This window comes from Oncorhynchus gorbuscha, linkage group LG13 (genome assembly GCF_021184085.1).
Source record: "Oncorhynchus gorbuscha isolate QuinsamMale2020 ecotype Even-year linkage group LG13, OgorEven_v1.0, whole genome shotgun sequence".
Taxonomy (NCBI): Eukaryota; Metazoa; Chordata; class Actinopteri; order Salmoniformes; family Salmonidae; genus Oncorhynchus; species Oncorhynchus gorbuscha.
In genome coordinates this window covers 41,895,452-41,919,467 of record NC_060185.1, presented here as the reverse complement: position 1 = coordinate 41,919,467, position 24,016 = coordinate 41,895,452, and the positions used below count along the sequence as shown (strand labels likewise).

The 24,016-nt window shown below is 46.4% G+C and overlaps 1 protein-coding gene across 1 annotated transcript; it reads left to right on the top strand.

Moving 5' to 3' along the window:
* The first annotated feature begins 8,150 nt into the window (after positions 1 to 8,150).
* zc3h4 (zinc finger CCCH-type containing 4) lies at positions 8,151 to 23,517 on the top strand. The gene is given in 17 exon segments (XM_046293468.1): positions 8,151 to 8,451; positions 14,924 to 15,209; positions 15,379 to 15,486; positions 15,605 to 15,884; positions 15,983 to 16,124; positions 16,264 to 16,282; positions 16,334 to 16,418; positions 16,604 to 16,749; positions 16,907 to 17,008; positions 17,134 to 17,245; positions 17,481 to 17,590; positions 17,738 to 17,812; positions 17,814 to 18,169; positions 18,268 to 18,557; positions 18,741 to 18,989; positions 21,667 to 22,359; positions 22,362 to 23,517. Coding segments are annotated over 17 exon segments (4,110 nt in total). The 5' UTR covers positions 8,151 to 8,371; the 3' UTR covers positions 23,339 to 23,517.
* The last annotated feature ends 499 nt before the right edge of the window (positions 23,518 to 24,016 follow it).

The window sequence follows — 24,016 nt, the reverse complement described above, 5'->3', positions numbered from 1 at the left end:
ATCTCCAAGTCTGACAACCATTCGAGCATACCCGACATCTTGCCTCCCCAACCAGTACACATTACTGGGGGATGAACAAATATATGACCCTGTGTCAGTTATTAAGGGCCTTCAGACATCTGTTGAGAAGTATATAATTTAGTTGCCTAATAGATCAGACTCTGATACCAGCTTTCTGCAAACCTGGCTACCCAAATGCTACGCTACGCCCACGGACATGACTTACTCTGTAGTGAACATAGAGCAGCGTAAAAATGCAGTTTGAGTTGTCAGGCAAGCTTTCTGCAAACACAGTCTGAATTAAAGCACTGCAAAAAACTTGGAAAGTTTCCTTACAAGCCAGAATGTTGAACGAAATTGCATTTGAACTTGTATGTGCGGTTGGTCCTTATTCGGGTAGACATTTGAGAGAAAAAAATATCCACAGGACAGTATTATTCACCCAACCTTTTAGAGTGATGGTACTGCCTTTGAGATTTCTATCACCTGGCACATGCACAAAACCATGTAAATACCTGCAAGACTTTGGTTAGTATGCATGCATCACATGGATGTACTTCCGTCTTGTGCACATCCCTTAGGTGATGAGCAAACAAATCGTGATAGATACACAGAGACCCGTGTTTTGAGTCGGTTTAATAATACTTTGCTGTGGATATTTTGTCTCATATTTCCACCAGCTGACGAAATCAGTTGACAACGGGTAAAGTTAAAATTAAGTTCATTCAAGATTCTGATTTTTGTATCTAAAAATTTTAGAGAGGAGAGTAGACCAGTACGTACACACTCAGATTCATTGAGGTTTAAACTTTAGTGACTTTATCAAAAGACTAGGACATCTCCTGGTTATGTTTTCCTCTCACGGTAAGACATATGCATACTAGCCAGTGTCGGTCAGTGCCATTTAAGATGAGGGAGGACAATTATTTTTTCATGAGCATGGCCTTGTTTCTATTAAAGCATATTGGATGACTGTCATTCATATTCCATTCCCCCAGTTCAATGTAACAGCGATAGGTTTAGTCTAAAACATGATTTCCCCTATACCCATCATGCGGTTGCTACAATCTAGCCTATGAATGACAGTTTACAACGTAGATGCACACAGGTCGAGAGACAAATTTGAGGTGAAAGTCCGCGACAGACATGACATTCAATACCGCCCTGCACACTCTTGCCTGCATATAGCTGATATAGGGTGTAATCATTTGTTATGCAGGTGAATGAGGACCCAAAAGCGACTTGGCGAAAACAGAGTCTTTAATCCAGTTTAAGGAAATAGCAATACTCCTAGACAAATCGGAGCGGTAAATAAAGCATAAAAACAATTTCACTCGTAATCACAAGAACTGACTGGAGACTCGATAATAAACTGCAGGTTGCCTCGGGAAGGCACTTGACCGTAGCAGACTCATACACCTGCTCACCACGCAGCATCTGAAGGAAACACGACACGACAGGGCGATACAAAGACACAGCACGGTGAACAATATACAAGGATCCGACAGGGCAGAAACGGAAAACAAGGGGAGAAATAGGGACTCTAATCAGGGGAAAAGATAGGGAACAGGTGTGGGAAAACTAAATGATTGATTAGGGGAATAGGAACAGCTGGGAGCAGGAACGGAACGATAGAGAGAAGAGAGAGAGGAAGGGAGAGAGAAAAAGGGGAACGAACCTAAAAAGACCAGCAGGGGGAAAACGAACAGAAGGAAAAGCAAAATGACAAGACAATATAAGACAAAACATGACAGTACCCCCCCACTCACCGAGCGCCTCCTGGCGCACTCGAGGAGGAATCCTGGCGGCAACGGAGGAAATCATCAATCAGTGAACGGTCCAGCACGCCCCGAGACGGAACCCAACTCCTCTCCTCAGGACCGTAACCCTCCCAATCCACTAAGTATTGGTGACCCCGTCCCCGAGAACGCATGTCCATGATCCTACGTACCTTGTAAATAGGTGCGCTCTCGACAAGGACGGGAGGGGGAGGGAAGACGAACGGGGTGCGAAGAAAGGGCTTGACACAGGAGACATGGAAGACAGGATGGACGCGACGAAGATGTCGCGGAAGAAGCAGTCGCACAGCGACAGGATTGACGACCTGGGAGACACGGAACGGACCAATGAACCGCGGAGTCAACTTACGAGAAGCTGTCGTAAGAGGAAGGTTGCGAGTGGAAAGCCACACTCTCTGGCCGCAACAATACCTTGGACTCTTAATCCTACGTTTATTGGCGGCTCTCACAGTCTGTGCCCTGTAACGGCAAAGTGCAGACCTCACCGTCCTCCAGGTGCGCTCACAACGTTGGACAAACGCTTGAGCGGAGGGAACGCTGGACTCGGCAAGCTGGGATGAGAACAGAGGAGGCTGGTAACCCAGACTACTCTGAAACGGAGATAACCCGGTAGCAGACGAAGGAAGCGAGTTGTGAGCGTATTCTGCCCAGGGGAGCTGTTCTGCCCAAGACGCAGGGTTTCTGAAAGAAAGGCTGCGTAGTATGCGACCAATCGTCTGATTGGCCCTCTCTGCTTGACCGTTAGACTGGGGATGAAACCCGGAAGAAAGACTGACGGACGCACCAATCAAACGACAGAACTCCCTCCAAAACTGTGACGTGAATTGCGGACTTCTGTCTGAAACGGCGTCTAACGGGAGGCCATGAATTCTGAACACATTCTCGATGATGATTTGTGCCGTCTCCTTAGCGGAAGGAAGTTTAGCGAGAGGAATGAAATGTGGCGCCTTAGAGAACCTATCGACAACCGTAAGAATCACAGTCTTCCCCGCAGACAAAGGCAGACCGGTAATGAAGTCTAGGGCGATGTGAGACCATGGTCGAGAAGGAATGGGGAGCGGTCTGAGACGACCGGCAGGAGGAGAGTTACCTGACTTAGTCTGCGCGCAGTCCGAACAAGCAGCCACGAAACGGCGCGTGTCACGCTCCTGAGTCGGCCACCAAAAGCGCTGGCGAATAGAAGCAAGAGTGCCTCGAACACCGGGATGACCAGCTAACTTGGCAGAGTGAGCCCACTGAAGAACAGCCAGATGAGTGGAAACAGGAACAAAAAGAAGGTTACTAGGACAAGCGCGCGGCGACGCAGTGTGCGTGAGTGCTTGCTTAACCTGTCTTTCAATTCCCCAGACTGTCAACCCGACAACACGCCCATAAGGAAGAATCCCCTCGGGATCAGTAGAAGCCACAGAAGAACTAAAAAGACGGGATAAGGCATCAGGCTTGGTGTTCTTGCTACCCGGACGGTAAGAAATCACAAACTCGAAACGAGCGAAAAATAACGCCCAACGAGCTTGACGAGCATTAAGTCGTTTGGCAGAACGGATGTACTCAAGGTTCTTATGGTCTGTCCAAACGACAAAGGAACGGTCGCCCCCTCCAACCACTGTCGCCATTCGCCTAGGGCTAAGCGGATGGCGAGCAGTTCGCGGTTACCCACATCATAGTTGCGTTCAGATGGCGACAGGCGATGAGAAAAATAAGCGCAAGAATGAACCTTATCGTCAGACTGGAAGCGCTGGGATAGAATGGCTCCCACGCCTACCTCTGAAGCGTCAACCTCGACAATGAATTGTCTAGTGACGTCAGGAGTAACGAGGATAGGAGCGGACGTAAAACGTTCTTTTAGAAGATCAAAAGCTCCCTGGGCGGAACCGGACCACTTAAAACACGTCTTGACAGAAGTAAGAGCTGTGAGAGGGGCAGCAACTTGACCGAAATTATGAATGAAACGCCGATAGAAATTAGCGAAACCTAGAAAGCGCTGCAACTCGACACGTGACCTTGGAACGGGCCACTCACTGACAGCTTGGACCTTAGCGGAATCCATCTGAATGCCTTCAGCGGAAATAACGGAACCGAGAAAAGTAACGGAGGAGACATGAAAAGAGCACTTCTCAGCCTTCACGTAGAGACAATTCTCTAAAAGGCGCTGGAGAACACGTCGAACGTGCTGAACATGAATCTCGAGTGACGGTGAAAAAATCAGGATATCGTCAAGGTAGACAAAAACAAAGATGTTCAGCATGTCTCTCAGAACATCATTAACTAATGCCTGAAAAACAGCTGGCGCATTGGCGAGACCAAACGGCAGAACCCGGTACTCAAAATGCCCTAACGGAGTGTTAAACGCCGTTTTCCACTCGTCCCCCTCTCTGATGCGCACGAGATGGTAAGCGTTACGAAGGTCCAACTTAGTAAAGCACCTGGCTCCCTGCAGAATCTCGAAGGCTGATGACATAAGGGGAAGCGGATAACGATTCTTAACCGTTATGTCATTCAGCCCTCGATAATCCACGCAGGGGCGCAGAGTACCGTCCTTTTTCTTAACAAAAAAAAACCCCGCCCCGGCCGGAGAGGAAGAAGGCACTATGGTACCGGCGTCAAGAGACACAGACAAATAATCCTCGAGAGCCTTACGTTCGGGAGCCGACAGAGAGTATAGTCTTCCCCGAGGAGGAGTGGTCCCCGGAAGGAGATCAATACTACAATCATACGACCGGTGAGGAGGAAGGGAGTTGGCTCGGGACCGACTGAAGACCGTGCGCAGATCATGATATTCCTCCGGCACTCCTGTCAAATCGCCAGGTTCCTCCTGAGAAGTGGGGACAGAAGAAATGGGAGGGATGGCAGACATTAAACACTTCACATGACAAGAAACGTTCCAGGATAGGATAGAATTACTAGACCAATTAATAGAAGGATTATGACATACTAGCCAGGGATGACCCAAAACAACAGGTGTAAAAGGTGAACGAAAAATCAAAAAAGAAATAGTCTCACTGTGGTTACCAGATACTGTGAGGGTTAAAGGTAGTGTCTCAAATCTGATACTGGGAAGATGACTACCATCTAAGGCGAACATGGGCGTAGGCTTGTCTAACTGTCTGAAAGGAATGTCATGTTTCCGAGCCCATGCTTCGTCCATGAAACAACCCTCAGCCCCAGAGTCTATCAAGGCACTGCATGTAGCACCCGAACCGGTCCAGCGTAGATGGACCGACATAGTAGTACAGGATCTAGATGGAGAGACCTGAGTAGTAGCGCTCACCAGTAGCCCTCCGCTTACTGATGAGCTCTGGCTTTTACTGGACATGAATTGACAAAATGTCCATCAAATCCGCAATAGAGGCACAGGCGGTTGGTGATCCTCCGTTCCCTCTCCTTAGTCGAGATGCGAATACCTCCCAGCTGCATGGGCTCAGTCTCTGAGCCAGAGGAGGGAGATGGTTGCGATGCGGAGCAGGGAAACACCGTTGGCGCGAGCTCTCTTCCACGAGCTTGGTGACGAAGATCTACCCGTCGTTCTATGCGGATGGCGAGAGCAATCAAAGAGTCCACACTGGAAGGAACCTCCCGGGAGAGAATCTCATCTTTGACCACTGCGTGGAGTCCCTCCAGAAAACGAGCGAGCAGCGCCGGCTCGTTCCAGTCACTAGAGGCAGCAAGAGTGCGAAACTCTATAGAGTAATCCGTTATGGATCGATCACCTTGGCATAGGGAAGCCAGGGCCCTAGAAGCCTCCCTACCAAAAACTGAACGGTCAAAAACCCGAATCATCTCCTCTTTAAAGTTCTGGTAATTGTTTGAACAATCAGCCCTTGCCTCCCAGATAGCTGTGCCCCACTCTCGAGCCCGGCCAGTAAGGAGTGAAATGACGTAAGCAACCCGAGCTCTCTCTCTAGAGTATGTGTTGGGTTGGAGAGAGAACACAATATCACACTGGGTGAGAAAAGAGCGGCACTCCTTGGGCTGCCCGGAGTAGCAAGGTGGGTTATTAACCCTAGGTTCCGGAGGCTCGGCAGACCAGGAAGTAACAGGTGGCACGAGACGAAGACTCTGGAACTGTCCAGAGAGGTCGGAAACCTGAGCGGCCAGGTTCTCCATGGCATGACGAGCAGCAGACAATTCCTGCTCGTGTCTGCCGAGCATGGCTCCTTGGATCTCGACGGCAGTGTTACGAGCGTCTGTAGTCGCTGGGTCCATTCTTTGGTCGGATCCTTCTGTTATGCAGGTGAATGAGGACCCAAAAGCGACTTGGCGAAAACAGAGTCTTTAATCCAGTTTAAGGAAATAGCAATACTCCTAGATAAATCGGAGCGGTAAATAAAGCATAAAAACAATTTCACTCGTAATCACGAGAACTGACTGGAGACTCGATAATAAACTGCAGGTTGCCTCGGGAAGGCACTTGACCGTAGCAGACTCAGACACCTGCTCACCACGCAGCATCTGAGGGAAACACGACACGACAGGGCGATACAAAGACACAGCACGGTGAACAATATACAAGGATCCGACAGGGCAGAAACGGAAAACAAGGGGAGAAATAGGGACTCTAATCAGGGGAAAAGATAGGGAACAGGTGTGGGAAAACTAAATGATTGATTAGGGGAATAGGAACAGCTGGGAGCAGGAACGGAACGATAGAGAGAAGAGAGAGAGGAAGGGAGAGAGAAAAAGGGGAACGAACCTAAAAAGACCAGCAGGGGGAAAACGAACAGAAGGAAAAGCAAAACGACAAGACAATATAAGACAAAACATGACATCATTAGTCCAACAGTTGCAAACAAGAGTTTCTATTGGACAAATTCAGGTATGCTTATACCAATTTTGTTCCGTTTAAGAAATGTTTCAGCAGAATCGGGGGAATGAATACACCGCTGAGCATGCGTAAACACAGTTCACTTTCATAGCAGCCACGTTGTATTCCTCCTCGCATCCATGCGCTCTCATCCTCTCACCTCTTCCCTTCTCTTATGTACTTCAATGCACAACACACCTGTGACCAGGTGAAAAAGCCTTTCCAAGCCGAAACCCTACATCGTTGCCACCATATTATCTAATGTAACGTCATAGTCAGCATAGCTAATAGAACTAATGCGTTAGTAAACCCGCTACACGCTACAGTGTAGTCAGCAAGCCGTTACACAGGCAGGCCCCGGTGGCAATACATTTGTAAAACCAAAAGCTTACCTTGACTTGGAAGAGTTCCAGTGTTGTGTTGGAAAGTCATAGCCAGCTAGCTAACATAGTATCCCTCTTTTTGAGCAGGGTGTTTCAGTAGGCTAAACTAACTAGCTGCATTTGCTAGCTAAGTAAGTGAAAAAAATGACTCTCTCTCTCCTTCTTCTCCTTTATTTTGAAAGAAATTTGTTCAACTACTGTCATTCTCTCTCATTGAGTCAATTACTCACCACATTTTATGCAGTGCATTGCTAGAACCATGAGCCTCCTAGGTTTTGAATGGAAGTCAATGTACCCAGAGGAGGACGGAAACTAGCTGTCCTCGGGCTACACCATGGCGCTACCCTAAAGTGCTGTTGAGGTTACTGTAAACTTTCTTTGCAAAATAGTGTTTTAATAAATTATTTGGTGACGTGATTATATTTAGTATAGTTTTATCTGAAAAGGATAACTTTTTAAATGTTTAATATATATATATGTTTTATAAAATTCACTGAGGATGGTCCTCCCCTTCCTCCTCTGAGGAGCCTCCACTGATACCATCATAGCATGGGCATACCAACGAAAATGTAACAGTGGAAGAAATGTATTTATTAAATTTTCACATGCAGTGCTCAGACATTCTGTGAGAGGAAATTACTATTAAAAACATGAAGCTGTTACATTTGTTTACAAAGTTTCCCATGGCAACAAATACATTAACAATGGAGCCTATACCTGGTCCTTGGTTTTTATTTTATTGTGATATGGCAAAACAGTTGAACCAATCAATGAATTAAAGGTTACTGAAAAGGTTACTGATACGTTGAAATTTGACTGTGGCTGTAATCGTGAATTATAATTAGTACAGGACATGCACACAGACTAGGGGACACACGTTGCCGTCCACAGCTACCGCCAATAGTCATGTCATGGAGAGGGAACTGAGGGCCAACTATCTAAGAGAAAGGTGAACTTGTTTAAATTACTGGACAAGCAGAAGAATACCTCAATGTGCCTTAAAATCCAGACCCCTTGGCTGCAGATATGCATAGGCCTATGCCATAGAGTGCTCTTTGACAACCGCTGAACGAAGAACGTTCGGGTATTTCCGTGACAAACGTATGAGAACGTAATGTTTATGTCGTCACGTTCGGAATATCCCGCCCCTTCTCTTTGGAGGAGACAGCCATTTTAAGTGGATGAGTTTCATTTTACAGCGCAACTGTAGGACGGAGAACCTCAGGACACAATTTCTGCCTATTTCTCTAACAACTGTTAGTGGGGAATTGACTACTATGAACTGAAACTCTTCCTAAAACCATTAACAAGTACTGTAGATCCAAGTTAAGTGACGCATAAGCCAGTAGAGTTGTAATTTTTTTTGCACCTAAATGTAGCTAGAGGAAATGGCTGTGGAAAGCATGACTGTCCATCCAAACTCCCCAACAACAACCAACCACGAACACAGTCTTCTCACTGACGAAAGGTCGAGTAATTCTACAATCATATTTCTATCAAACTATTTATTTGTCCTGTGCTTTTTAGGCATAAAAAGCACAGGTTTCTTTTTCATTTTTTTCTTTCAAAGGGATTAAAGTCGCCTTTTTCTGGGGAACAAGTACAGAGGTAACGAACGCCATCTTGAAACGTTGCTCAGCGCAAACTGGAAGGTCAAAAATGATCATGGGATCTGTTCAGTTTGAATAAGTATTTCAAGAAGTTATTTTATGAAGAAATGACCATCAGTTCAAATAACTGATACAGCAAAGTTGCATCCCCATCAAAGTAAAGACCGAATGGAGAAAAAAAAGAGGATATTATTTTGCTTGCTAATTGTCCACCATTAACTTAACTAGCTAAAATTAATTAATTTCTGAATATATGTCCAATTATCTAGATGTCCAAACGTTTTTGAACACAAAAGCTTTGCAAAATTACATGGCAAAGAAAGGCCTAGCTAAGGTTCCAACTCGCTAGCTAGCTGGCTTCCCTTCGTGAAAGAAAAGGCAGTAACTGCAAACTATCCACCAAGCCAATAGGGCGAATTAAATCCGTTTCCTAATTAATCATTCCATTCTAGGTATTTCAGGTCAGATAAACGACTTGATTGTAATTGATTTCATTAAACAGTCGTTGGAAATAGTATGTATTTCCTTTATTGGCACTCCAGCTAAGTAACGACGTGGCTAACGAGTTACGCTAGCTAACTACGCAGTTTCTTTTTTGATAGCTAGCTTGCCAGACCAATCTGGCCAGACTAGCTAGTAAACCAAAGGCCGCCATTGTGCCTGCCTTTGTAGCAACTGGCTAGTTGTGTTGAAAACATTTGTCACCCAGTAGACCGAGCCCTCTTGAATCGGCGAATAAAATGAATTGCTTCTATTAGCTAACTATTGGTCCACATGTTAACGTTAACTAAGCCAACTAGCTAGCTATTGATCGAACATTTAATCACTAACAATTAAGAAATTGATACAATTCCAAGGCGTGCAGTTGATCATACTAACTAGTCAGCAACAATGTAACCAAAGTGATTGCACAATTATTTTATCGTTCTAATCTCCATTTGGAATGTGTTTGTGCCACCCATACAAAAAGTAATTACTAAATCTGTACATGAATGGAATTTCTTCCATGCACGTTCAGGGAAATCGCCTAAATTCGTGCCCCTATAAAGTTTCCCCCTTCTCTCTTCTCAGGACAGACCGCTATTTTACTTTAGATTGTTATTCCAAACACCCACCAAATCCCAGAACTGTGTTGAACGTTTGCAAAGCATTTCTGATGTCTAAAAAGTGAAGTAAAACACAAATGTTCCCTATTTAGTTACCTGATTTCCCTGTCTGCAACATTAATTCCCCCCAACAACCCAAGTTATAACATTCCATAAACCCTAATAATAAAGTGGGGAGACCACTATGCTTTTGAGTGCAGAATGTGAAGAAAACCTCTCACAGTAAGTACTTCCCATCATTTTGATACAGGCCCATTGTTTGTAGTTTAATTGATAACTAGGGAATTTTTTAATTAAGATGTAATCCTGTTGTGATGATGCATGAATAGTGTTGTAAAATGTATTTGTAAGCGAAAACGTGAGTATACATTAGTGATTGTACCTGGTACTTTCAGTATTAACTCAATTTATGCACTTGGAACCACATAGGGTGTGTCCAGTGCACGCACACAACTTTATAGCAACAGTGAAGGTTGTCTTGTTTGACGTGTGATTATCCAAGCCTATCCTTAGATTGTGGATTATTTATTCGTATAAGGCTATATATTTGGATCCAAGTGTAGCTTTTTTCTGTTAATAGTTCCTTGGCATTATTCCTTGGCATAGAGTAGACTAGAGCCTTATCTAATTGGCAGTAGTGAGTGCTATCATTTCCTGACTCGTCTGTTTGCAAAATCGTTGTGATGTAAGGCTATAAAACCCAGAGGAGGCTGTTGACAGGTGCTTTGCATTTGCTTTTCCACGCTTTTGTCAGGAAATCGAACCAGTATGACTATCATTTTCATATACACCCTTTATTACCGTAATGTTAATAAACCAAAACCCTTGTAATCTCAGTTTGAAATAGGCTACTACATAATGTAGGCTACTACATAATGTAGGCTACTATATAAGGCTACAACTATAATAGGCTACTACATAATGTAGGCTACTATATAAGGCTACAACTATAATAGGCTACTACATAAGTAGAGGTCGACCGATTATGATTTTTCAACACCGATACAGATTTTAAAAAATATATATATTTTAAAAAGCCGATAAAGATTAATCGGGCGATTAAAAAAACAAACATGTATTTGTAATAATGGCAATTACAACAATACTGAATGAACACTTATTTTAACTTAATATAATACAGCAATAAAATCAATTTTGCCTCAAATAAATAATGAAACACATTCAATTTGGTTTAAATAATGCAAAAACAAAGTGTTGGAGGAGAAAGTACAAGTGCAATATGTGCCATGTAAGAAAGCTAACGTTTAAGTTCCTTGTTCAGAGCATGAGGACATCTGAAAGCTCATGGTTCCTTTTAACAGGAGTCTTCAATATTCCCAGGTAACAAGTTTTAGGTTGAGGTTATTATCGGAATTATAGGACTATTTCTCTCTATACCATTTGTATTTCATATACCTTTTGACTATTGGATGTTCTTATAGGCACTTTAGTATTGACAGTGTAACAGTAAAGCTTCTGTACCTCTCCTCGCCCCTACCTGGGCTCGAACCAGGAACACAACGACAACAGCCACCCTCGAAGCAGCGTTACCCATGCAGAGCAAGGGGAACAACTACTCCAAGTCTCAGAGCGAGTGACGTTTGAAATGCTATTAGCGCGCAACCTGCTCACTAGCTAGCCATTTCACATCACATCGTTACACTAGTCTAATCTCGGGAGTTGATTGGCTTGAAGTCATAAACAGCAGAGCTGCTGGTAAAACACACAAAAATGCTGTTTGAATGAATGCTTATGAGCCTGCTGGTGACTACCATCGCTCAGTCAGACTGCTCTATAAAATCATAAACTTAATTATAACATAATAACACACAGAAATGCGAGCCTTAGGTCATTAATATGGTAGAAAACGGAACCGTTCTGTATTTTATCTAACGGGTGGCATCCATCAGTCTAAATATTCCTGTTACATTACACAACCTTCAATGTTATGTCATAATGACATACAATTCTGGCAAATTAGTTCACAATGGGCCAGATGGACCAAACTGTTGCATATACCCTGACTCTACATGCAATGAACGCAAGAGCAGTGACACAATTTCACCTGGTTAATATTGACTGCTAACCTGGAATTCTTTTGGCTAAATATGCAGGTTTAAAAGTATATACTTCTGTGTATTGGTTTTAAGAAAGGCATTGGTGTTTATGGTTAGGTACACGTTGGATGACAGTCCTTTTTGGCGAATGCGCACTGCATCGATTATATGCAACGCAAGAGACGCTAGATAAACTAGTAATATCATCAACCATGTGTAGTCATAACTAGTGATTATGATTGATTAATTTTAATGCTAGCTAGCAACTTACCTTGGCTTCTTACTGCATTCGAGTAACAGGCGGGCTCCTCGTGAGGCAGGTGGTTAGAGCGTTGGACTAGTTAACCGTAAGGTTGCAAGATTGAATCCCTGAGCTGACAAGGTAAAACTCTGTCGTTCTGCCCCTGAATAAGGCAGTTAACCCACCGTTCCTAGGCCGTCATTGAAAATAAGAATGTGTTCTTAACTGACTTGCCTAGTTAAATCAAGATTAAATGAAGGTGGGGAAAAAATTGACGTACAAAATGATCGATTTCCGATTGTTATGAAAACTTGAAATCAGCCCTAATTAATCGGCCATTCTGATTAATTGGTCGACCTCTAGTTGTAAGAGTAAGTTTTAATTTAGTACAAGACAAGATAGGGTTTGGCCAGACCCTAACATCTCTTTGCACAGGCAAATGGTTAGGCATTCTCCCAGCCAATGGGAGTGGCACACCTCTGCAGAAGTATACGTTGGCTTAGCTGGCATCTGAACTGAGCAAAATCATGATAAAGTGTTTTCATGATAAACCTTTTTCCACAGAATCCTCAATACTTGTGCCTGGCACCCAACTAGGGAAAGGTGCCAAGAGTCAGAGCTGTGTCAGTAGAGCCTTTGTTATGTGTGTGCCCATGTCGGTCTATAGAACCCCCAGCAATGCAAAGCTCTGCGCTCATCAAGAATGGCCTCCCTGCGCCTCTTGAGGGACGTGAGTGTTTGTGTGACTGCCATGCCAGATCTTGATTTAAGGGTAGGCTGTGCTGAGTTAAATTATGTGGACTCCATTGTTTTAGGCCAGGTTGCAAAACCATGCCATTGACAATGAAGGAGAAAAAAAATGTTTAGATTAATTTGGTTTATTTAAGAGTGACTAGGTCTATATGTGGTCCCTCTCTGGCTGAGAGTAAACTTAGGATAACTAAACGTAAGGAGGAGCGGGAGACTAGTAAGACCCAGCAACCCTCTGGCCCAGGAGGAAAGTCATGTCCTAGATAGGAAGTTAGTACGTTGATGATTTGGTGTGGACCGTGTGGTGTGAGTATAAAGAGAGATCAGTTTACATTTTATTTGTTTCAATTGGCCTATAGGCCTATGTGCACAGATTGGGTCTGTATGCTCACAAGTATAGTCTATTCTAATAGCCTACATCTAACTCATTGTTTTACTACCCAAACCATTTCTGTGTACTTTGGCCTAAGTTAATTCTATTCCAGTCTGTATTTGAATAATAAAATAAAGGCCTAACCTGGAACATTTTGAAATTAGGCTATACCAGACACTGAAAGCAAGGCTGTTACTCAACCCTGCTCTGATCAGTGTCAGCAAATATCTGTTAACTCTGTAGGCTGGACTCGATGGCCAAAGTGAGGCTTCAAATGGACATGGTGGTCATATCCTACTTATCACTGCCACGCCTGCCTTATTGTCACGGCAGTGTATTTCAGTAAATCATGCAATGGTGTCTCGGTGTGAAACTACACCTTGAAAGCTGGCAAGGGGGAAAAGTATCTGTTTCTTGTTGTCTGTGTTCTCTAGTTACATTTAGGCCTAGCTATTCCAGTTGTAATATTGTTTTGACTGTTGAGGTTTTCTGTGTAACGTTTGAGATTTGTATTGGTTGTTGGTTAAATATTTGTAATCTCCTATTTAAGCATATTGCATGCTGTTGAGGACTGTTGAGAGATGAAATTGACTGGTATTCACTGATAAATAGCAGACTGTTTAAGATTATTTTGATGTAAACACTTCTGTCTCCCTGCACAGGAATGACTAACTCGATTTCGAAATGTCCTTGACATAGTGTTGTATGTTGATGTTGAATCCACCCTGCGTAATGAAAGCCAACGGATTGCCCATGTCCAGTCCAGCAAGTTTGGACCTACTGAATTGCCCTCCCCCAACCTGTTACATCACAATAGTTGCATCACTCTCAACTGTTCCCAGACCATAGAGACAAAACAGTGAAGCTCAGTGTACACTCTACACTCACATGGAAATGTCATACCTATATTGAAATGCTGTTCACAGAGAAACTTGCTGTTATTGAATGCCATGTCATTTGTTTACCACAGAGCACACCCACCTTATCCCTGACACGCCTCACAATAACTCGGCCTGTTTTGACACAGAAGTATCACAGACTTTACACCCTAGCAGTCCTATCTCCAGCATACAGTCAGTAGGCCTATGCCGATGTGGTCAATCTAAGAAAAACATGATCTGGCCCTCTTGACTCTCTCAGCAGACACTAGGTCCTTCATGTCACCCACAATAACAGCCAACCCAGTCACCCAAACACAACACTCTTAACTCATCAGAGTGTTACAGCAGAGCAGCCTACGGTGTGTCATGGTTTGTGGTTGAACGGTGGTGTGACTGTTTGACGAGTTCAGACAAATGCAGCTCTCAGACATTGTCATAGGTTAACAACAGCTGATTGGCCCTGCGGATAACCGTGTTATCTCCACTGTCAAGACAAGCGTACAGAAACACACAAGGAAACGCCATAATTAGTGTCTGAAACCTACAAATTGAATTACTCAAGTTAGAACATGAGGGAAGTGACTCGCTCGGGCTATACAAGTTATAAATATAAAATGTGTAAAACAGGTTCCTGAGACTCGCAATGTTACCTCTACCATGAATAAGGAATTATCCAAATTCCCAAACTAGCAGTCACGGTTGTTAATGCCATTTTAGTCCACTGTACTTTTCCCCCAGACAAAAAGCTTTGATCCCTTATTGTTATAGTCTTGTGGGGGTGTCTAGGAATGGAATGCTCACCACCCAGGAACCCTCTACCTGTCACATACTGAGAGTCCAAACATGAACTACACGGATGAGACCCGAGTGTGGCATGAACAGCATTTTGATGTCCTGTCTATCTGTCCTCTGTTTGTCACAGGCGTGAGGATGGTGAGTTGGAAGAGGGGGAGCTGGAGGATGACGGTGGAGAGGTGGAGGTGGCAGAGGAGCCCAGCGCCGGAGGAGGTGGAGAAGATGAAGGTGAAGGAACTGCAGCAGCAGAGGCGGCCCCCCCAGAGAAAACTCACCGCAGCAAAGAGCGTCACGCCAGCGGCGATGAGAAGGATGACGAGAAGGCCCGCCGCCACAAGAGGAAGAGGAGAAAAGAGAGGGAGCGGGAGAAGGAGAAGAGGAGAGCCAAGAAGAGACGCAAATCCAAGCACAAAGTAAGAGTGTGTGTGTGGTTCACATCCAGCTCTGTTCTGGCTGTCATCGTCCGATACAGACCCTTCAGATCAGGGAGGTTATTGCTTTCTTACTGTAGTCTAAAGATGTTTCTTAGTACTTTTTCACTCAACCTATCCCTCCTTCTGTGTTGTGTGTGTGGTGTTACAGCGCCATGCCTCCTCCAGTGATGACCACTCAGACTTTAGCGATGACTCTGACTACAGTCCAGGTGAGAAGAGGAAGTATCGGGACTATAGCCCTACGTACACCCCTTCTGTAAGTTACCCCACGGCGGCGCTCTAAATCACGCGATTGAAGATAATTGCTGTGGAGTTGCTAATCTGTTTACTACCAAGTAATCACAGCGGTCTAACAATGATTGATTGATTCCCAGTCCCTTGGAGGTTACCCACCAGCGCCGTCCTCCGGCCACGGTGGACCCATGCCTAAGAAGGGCAGCTACGTAAAGATGGACAAGCAAGGCTACGGGGGCTACGGCGATTATGAAGAGGAGAACTACGAGGGAGAGGAGGACGAAGAGATGGGCGATGAAGACTACGATGACTTCACCAAGGAGCTCAACCAGTACCGCAAGGCCAAAGAGGGAGGCAGCGGCGATGGAGGTGGAAGGGGCAACAGTCGCGGGGGCAGAGGTAGCAAAAATGGGGTCAGAGGTAATTGAACAACCGTTACTAGTTTGCTTGCAGGTCCCCGCGTGCCTTTCATATGCTGACACAAGGTGCTGACAGTGTTTCGTTTTCTTTCTCCACAGGAGGTAAAGGTCGTATGAAGAACCAACGAGGTCGAGGAGGCATGAGAGGAGGAGGGCGTGGAGGTAGAGGAAGAGGAGGGAGCAGGGGTCGGGGGCGAGGGGGCAAGATGGGTGGAGACAACGAGGACGGAGAAGGGATGATGTATGGAGGAGGGGGAGGAGGAGGAGGAGGGGGAGGAGGAGGAGACGAGATGGAGGTGAGTCAAAGACAGTCATCCTCTGGCCCCAGATGCACATACAATGTGAAATGATCTATCAAACATACTGGTGTGCTGCTAAAGTGCTGAAAATCTCAGGAAAGTATATTCTTGTTTCTGAATTGTTCTTCATCCAATTGATGTTGTGTTCTAGTATGGAGATGATGACTATGACCACATGGGTGAGGATGACTATGATGAATACTCTCAGTACAGGAAGTCCAAAGACCGTGGAAGGGGTGAGTTGGCTGTCAGAATTATTCATACTAAACAATACTTAGTCATGCTACTGTAATTTACATACTAGGTTAGCTGTTCTGATGTCCTTCCTAAGTAAATGTGCTTTGCACCCGATCCAAAATGGTTGCCTGTCTTGTTCCATTGTAGCCCACTGATGAAGTGTCTCTCTCCCTGCTCCTACCAGGTGGCAAAGGTGGGCGGGGAAGGGGCCGTGGGAAACAAGGGCGTGGTATGAACCGTGGAGGCCGAGGGCGGAACCGAGGGAGGGGGCGAGGGGGTGGAGACCAGGGTCACGAAGAGGACAACAATGGAGACATGGGGGACATGGGGGTGAGAATAAAAGCAACACCTTACAGACCTGCTCGCTCCTCTGAATGAATACTCAACCTGTACAAGTTGGATTTCTGATAACACTTTAAAACTTGTAATCGTTGGAAGACCTCACTGCAAGGCCAAATAGAACCTGTTTGTTTGTGTTATGGTGCAGGATGGAGGAGGCGGCCAGCACAACAAGCACCAGGGGGACAAGCACCAAGACAAGAAAGGGAAAGCTATCTGCAAGTACTACATGGAGGGCCGCTGTACTTGGGTAAGAAGGAAATCATGGAATTTGAGCGGAGATCATGTTCTCGCCAGGCATTCTCAATAGATTGTCAAATCATTCTTCAACATGTTACTGTCAACTGCTATTTTATCTCTTTGCCAACTTTCTAGGGGGAACACTGCAACTTCAGCCACGACATTGAGTTGCCCAAGAAGAAAGAACTCTGCAAGTTCTACATCACTGGCTTCTGCGCGCGGGCTGAAAACTGCCCCTACATGCATGATATCCTTTACTTGCAGTCCACTTTGTATCAGATAGGACATTTCATATATCCCCTTCAGTGTGTGTTTACAGCTAGCATAACTAGAACGGCCATACTAGTTGTCAAGTTTAATATAGCCTATACCAGTGCTAGCCCTGGGACGCATTTTGAATATCGGGCCTATATGGCCATGAAACAGTCTTTGAGTGAGTTCAGTCCATCCAGGCCATCCATAGTTCTTTAACTCTCCAGCACGTGATTTCCCCTGCAAGCTGTTCCACACCACCGGGAGCTGTGTGAATGGAGACGAATGCATGTTCTCCCACGAGCCTCTTACCGACGACACCCAAGACCTGCTAAACAAGGTGAGCCTTCCTCAAGTGGATTTAGACACCACCTCTGTTTCTTTAACACTCACACTTTCACTCTCTTGTCATTTCTGGTGTTTCTTGCTCTGTCTGTGTTAGTCTGTTAACCCCCTTTGACCACCTTCTCATCTCTTGTGTTCCTAGATGCTTGCGGAGGATGCCGAGGCTGGAGCTGAGGATGAGAAGGAGGTGGAGGAGCTAAAGAAGCAGGGGATCAACCCCCCTTCCCAAGCCTCCTCCAGGGGTGGGCCTGCTCCCGACACCGCCCAGACCAGGGCCGCCTGACAACTCTGGCTCTGGGGACTTTGGACCTCCTGGACCACCACAGGGCCCCATGTCCCCCAACGGCCTCCCCGGCCCAGGGCCTACCCAAGGGCCCGGTCCCTGTCCTGGCCCCCCTCCCCCCTACCCAGAAAGTGGCCCCTACCAAGGTCCTCCCAACCCCAATGGTCCCCCACCACCATCCATGGGCCCCCCACCCCCCTGTTCCGGCAATGGTGGGAAGAAGATCCCCTCACTGTTTGAGATCAAGGTGCAGCCCACAGGGCAGCTAGCTCAGAAACTAGCTAATCACAGGTGAGCTTTTCACATCCATCCAAACCTATTTATGTGGGTTTTATAGTTTGAGTATGTACTAGGAACATGGTTAACCTCAATAATTATTCTCTCTACAGAGGTCAGACTCCAGGAACTGCCACAGGCCAAGCTGGCGCAACTGGCCCCCAAGGGCTCCCTGGTGGGCCTGGTGGGCCTCCGCCTCGGTTCCCTCCACCTGGCATGATGCCCCCAGACATGTCAATGGGTCCTCCCCCGCCCATGGGCCCCGGAGGACCCCCCATGATGCCAGGCTTTGGCTCAGAAGGGGGGCCCATGATGCCCCCCGGACCTCCTCCAGGGGGTAACTTCTTTGACAGCTTCTTCAACCAGCAGCAAGACATGAATATGGACGGGGTGGAGGAGGAAGGTAAAGAGCTGACAGCGTACCACATAATGAACGAAGCATACAGTCACTGTTCGCATCAGACTAATGTTGGTCCATCCAATATACTAATGTTGGCCCATCCAATATAATTTCAGATGGAATCTAAACCTGTGCTGTAATGTGTCTTGAGGGTTGTAGTTTTCAACCTCCTCCTGTACCTTCCAGGTGATGAGTTCCAGGGCTTTGGAGGGATGGACGAGAAAGAAGGAAGAGGATCGGGAGGAAACCAGAGCTCCATGGGAGGCCTGGACGTCCCTGCTAACGGAGGCTCAGCCAGTCAGCAGGCGGGGATGGGCATGCCCGACTTCCTGCCGCCGGCCCAGCGCATGCTGTTCCTGAGAATCCAGCAAAAACAGCAGGAGGACGAGGAGAGGGCCAGACTAGTCAAGGGGGGAGGAGAGAGGGATGTGGACGGTACGCTCTTCACACACACTGTAGACCAGGGGAAACATACGTTCAATGTTTCATTAAAACATTTTTTAATATTTTTTTATACCTAAAGGGGTCCTAAAATTCTAAATCAAATATCTAAATGATCCTTGGTATGATCATCTTAAATCAATTCCATATGTTAGCTTAGTAGAACCCCCCCAGGCTTTGACTCTAGGGGGTTGAAAAACACTCCAGGCCACTCAAAAAAAAAAAAAAAAGGTTATTGGATAGGATATAGAGATAGGAAAGATAGAGGAGAGTTGCTGAAGTGCTCTACCAGTCTAAGCCACCCAGGCCACTCTTTAATGTCTAAAACTAGATGGAATGTACAGTCTGTTGAAATTATAATGGATCTATACGTTTTCAAATAACTGCCCTTCCCCTTGATAAATGTTGAAATTCCGATGTGGCCCTCGAGCCGTCGACACGGTATTGATGTCTATTTTGCTTAAGACACAAATATAACGGCAAGCCAGCACAGGCAATAACACAAGCACTTCTCCTGGGCCTGGTAAACCTGGCATGCACCACCATGGGAAATTACTGCAGGCATCATCTCAATTCTCCATAGACAAAACAAACAATTCCCACTGACACAGTATAAACAGTGTATTGGCAGTGCAAACACTGCAGAACTATGCAATATTGATACAGACACAATATAAATACTGACTAGAGGTCGCACTCACCCGTATAGGCTACATAGAGCGCATTAAAAAGTTTGAGTCGAGTGCATATGCTGTGTAAACCCTGGCTTGGGCCATGTTCAAAAGTAGTTCACTATAAAGGGAATAGGGTGCCATTTAGGACACACATAAAGCTAATCGTAGGATTCATAAGTTGTACGGTTTTAGCCCCGAAAAGTGCTTGCTTAAGTCAGTGGAAGATTTACAGTGTTCCTGTCTCCTTTTGTTTGGTCACAAATGTACACTACCATTCAAAAGTTTTGGGTCACATAGAAATGTCCTCGTTTTGAAAGGAAAGCACATTTCTTGTTGATTAAAATAACATCAAATTGATCAGAAATACAGTGTAGACATTGTAAATGACTATTGTAGCTGGAAACGGCTGATTTTTAATGGAATATCTACATAGGCGTATAGAGGCCCATTATCAGAAAATAGCACTCCTGTGTTCCAATGGCACGTTATGTTAGCTAATCCAAGTTTATCATTTTAAAAGGCTAATTGATCATTCGAAAACCCTTTTGCAATTATGTTAGCATAGCTGAAAACTGTCATTCTGATTTAAAGAAGCAATAAAACGGGCCTTCTTTGGACTAGTTGAGTATCTGGAGCATCAGCATTTGTGGGTGCTTATCTTTTAAAAAACAAGGAAATGTCAAAGTGACCCCAAACTTTTGACTGGTAGTGTATATGTATCCCGGGGAGGCAGAAAATGTCTGTATTACACCATTGACCCTCACTGGAACCCCTCAGCAGAGTCAACATCCTCTGGGCTGTGGTTGCGTAATATATTCCCATCGATCAGATTAGGGACTCCAATTGGCCTCTACACCCTCGCTAGGTGGAGCTGTTGTTGTGTGAGATACTTTACTAATTATCTTGGGCACTGACATTGATTTAAGTTAGGGTTCTCCAACTGACGACCCGCGGGCTGATTTTGGCCCACGTTTGTTTTTATTTGGCCCCCCAAGTTTTTCGTTTTTTAAAATTTTTTTTTTTTATTGTTGGACTTAAAAGACTGTTTTAAATTTTGCTTAATGTTTAAAACAGCAATTTTTTCGGATTTCCATTAAAACTATAAGAAATATATAATAAAATTCCATGTCAATGCAGAATAATGGTCCTATTACGTATGTATGACCACTTGGGAAGGGCAATGAAGTCATATCTACCGCAGTCATATACTCTTAAGGGCTACGGCTGTAAGGGTGTGCAATGGCTGTAAGGGTACACTACAGCTTTTTAAAGGCCAACACAAAACCTTCTCTGGAGATAGTTTTGAAGCACCAGTGAACAGGCATTAAACTTCTCTGTAAAGGAACTGTCAATCAAATTATCTTGAGCTGCCTGCGCGCAGCCTGCCTGCCTGCTCGCAAGACCACTCTCCTACAAATGTAGTTTAAAGTTGAAATACCATGATTTAACAAGACATTTAGTAGAACGAAAACATTTTCCACTAGGAATTGACTCCTAAGATTCAGTATATTTTGGAAAGGACGAGACTGATTAGTTGCCGTACTGCCGAGAAGACACAAACACATCTTTCATAGCGAGCTGGCCAGGGACAGAAAGAGAGGAGGGGCACGGTATAGGCAGGTCAGCCAACAGGCAGACAGTCAGAACTGTACACTAGGCCTATCTACCGGCAATCAAAAGCTGTATCTCCCAATGGAATGTTGTGTCTCGAAATTTCTTGGCTTGCAATGTCTCGTAACCTCAGTAAAGCAGGGCCTGTCAACAATGAATAGGCTAGGATATTCTACACGCTACAGACCAAAGACATTAGCAAAAAGAAAGAAAACAGGCGAGCCAGCTGCATGCACTGTAATCAAAATTGTGGGGGGAAAAAACATTCTTAATTTTAAGGGTCCCAAATTCGTTCACACCCCTAATTTTCGGTGGTTGTGGTTTCTGAACTAGTTGTGGTTTCTAAACTGGGTGTCATCACTGATTCCTGTTGCTTTATCTCCTAGGTGACTCAGCTAACTGGTACTCCAGTGAGGATGAGGATGGAGGCGGCAGTGTCACATCCATTTTGAAGACGCTCCGCCAGCAGAGCCAGGGGCCCCCAAAACCTGAGGGCCCCCCCAGCGACCCCCGCCTCCAGAAAGGCTCCCCAGCGCACCCCCCCATCCGACCGGCGGACCCCCGCCAGGGGGACCCCCGGCTGGCTCGTGATCCCCGCCTCTCCCGGGCCACAGACTCTGCCCAGGCCTTGGACTCTCCCAACCCCTCCTCGGCATCCACCGTCACACCTGCAGACCCCCGCCTGGCCCGGCTTGCTACCGCCACCCTCACCCCTAAACCAGACGCCCCCCTGGTGTACAAGCCCCCGCCCCTCACGGCTCCCCCTGCAGAAGAGGAGGAGACGGAGAGGGTTTTGAGGGACAAGCCTGTGCCCATCCCCCTGGACCCCCTGATGGGTATGGCCCTGAGGGACCCGCGCTCCCAGCTGAAGCAGTTCAGCCACATCAAGAAGGACATTCTCCTGCACATGCCCCCATACGCTAAGACAGTGACATGGAACCCTGAGGACCTCATCCCCATCCCAATCCCTAAACAGGACCTCCTCCCCCTCCCCCAGGCATCCCCCTGTCTCAGCCATGGACCCCCGCCTCTCACGCAGCCAGCAGCGGATCCACACGGCGGCCCTCCCCCTACCCCACCCATCCCCCTCCCTCCTTAGAACCCCCCGCCCCAGCCTCCTCCTCCCTCCCAGACTTTGAGCTGCTCTCTCGCATCCTCAAGACTGTTAACGCCTCATCCGGCCCCTCGCAGTCATCCCCTCCTCTCCCCCTTGTCCCTCCAACAACCCTCTTGCCGGCGCCTCCTGCTTTGTTGCCCACCCCTGTCGACAAGCCTGTCGATCCTCGAATGGCCCGCAAAGCCCCCGCTGACCCACGGCTCCAGCCGCAGAAATCTGCCCTGAAGCAGCCCTCAGAGTCCCCTGTCCCCCCTCTGACGGTTTCCCCGGTAGCCCCTCCACCCACCTCTGGTTCCTCCTCCCCCACCATCGCCCCCTATGACCCTCGGCTACTGTCTGCAGGTGGAGTGGGCCGTGGAGGGGGAGCGGGTGCAGTTGGTGGCAGCAGTGTGCTGAGTGGGATCAGTCTATATGACCCCCGGACTCCTAGTGCAGGTAAACTTGAGGGCCCTTGTGCCACCACAAACACAACCCCCAGCAGCGGACCCACAGAGCCCAAACCCATTGAGGCAGCACCAGCCAAGCCCAAGGCCAAGGAGCCCCTGTTTGTCCGTAAGTCTGCCCTGGACCAGCCGGAGCCAGAGAAGAGTAGCGAGCAGTCCACTGACCGCTACAACAGCTATAACCGGCCCAGGCCCAAGCCTGCACCCTCGCCGTCCACCGGGCCCCCCGGAGGTCTTGCTGCCTCTGGCTCCTCCACGGCCGGACAGGGTCCCCCTGGTGCTGCTGAGCAGGCCCCGGCGGGTGTCCACAACCTGCCTGTGTCCTCGCTCTTCACCATGGTGAAACAGGCCAGCAAGCCCAGCGGCTCCGGAAGCCCCTTTGGTGGGAACAGCCCTGCCCAGCCTGGCGACACCACCACCACCACAGAGCAGGACAATGCTTCTCTGAAGGAGGTTTTCAAAGGCTTTGACCCCACGGCATCACCCTTCTGCCAGTGATATCTGCACCTATCCACCTGGCTGGTCGAATATTGTTTTAGACACGAACACTGAACGCATCAGCAAGGAGCGCACTGAGGCGGGAGCCGGACTGGCCACAGACGGTGAACGTTTGAACGTGTTGGCCAGGCGTCACACCTGCAGTGTTTGCTAATGAGATTCTATAACAAACTTTGGGGCCGGGGAGGGAGGGGGTGTGGGAGGGAGGGATATGTTGGAGTCTGGGAAAAGAGACCTCTATTTTAAAACAAACAGATGTATAAATAAATGTATTCCCTTTATGAGAGTTCCTCCCTGCTTTAAGAGAAAACAATTGTTGGACAACAGTAACATAAGCGTCCACAGATTTAAATGGGCTGTACTTCCTCATTTATGCTCCTCCTAGTCCTGTTCATTTTCCTTTGCATTTGTTTGTAACTCCAGTCTCCAAACTCTCCCTTTATCAACCATTCTGTCCCATCCCACCAACCCTTTCAGGTTACTGACTTCCACTGTCGCCGTGGGAAGAATTCTTGTCAATCATTGTATCTTTTCTAGTTCAATCGCAGGCTAAGATAACACATAGAAAACATTTACTGCCAATCCCTCTGCCTGTAGCGTTATAACAGTACAGTATATTATATATGAATACAACTCTTTTGTTTGCTTGATTTGAAGTAATTTCTTTGTGCTTGTTTG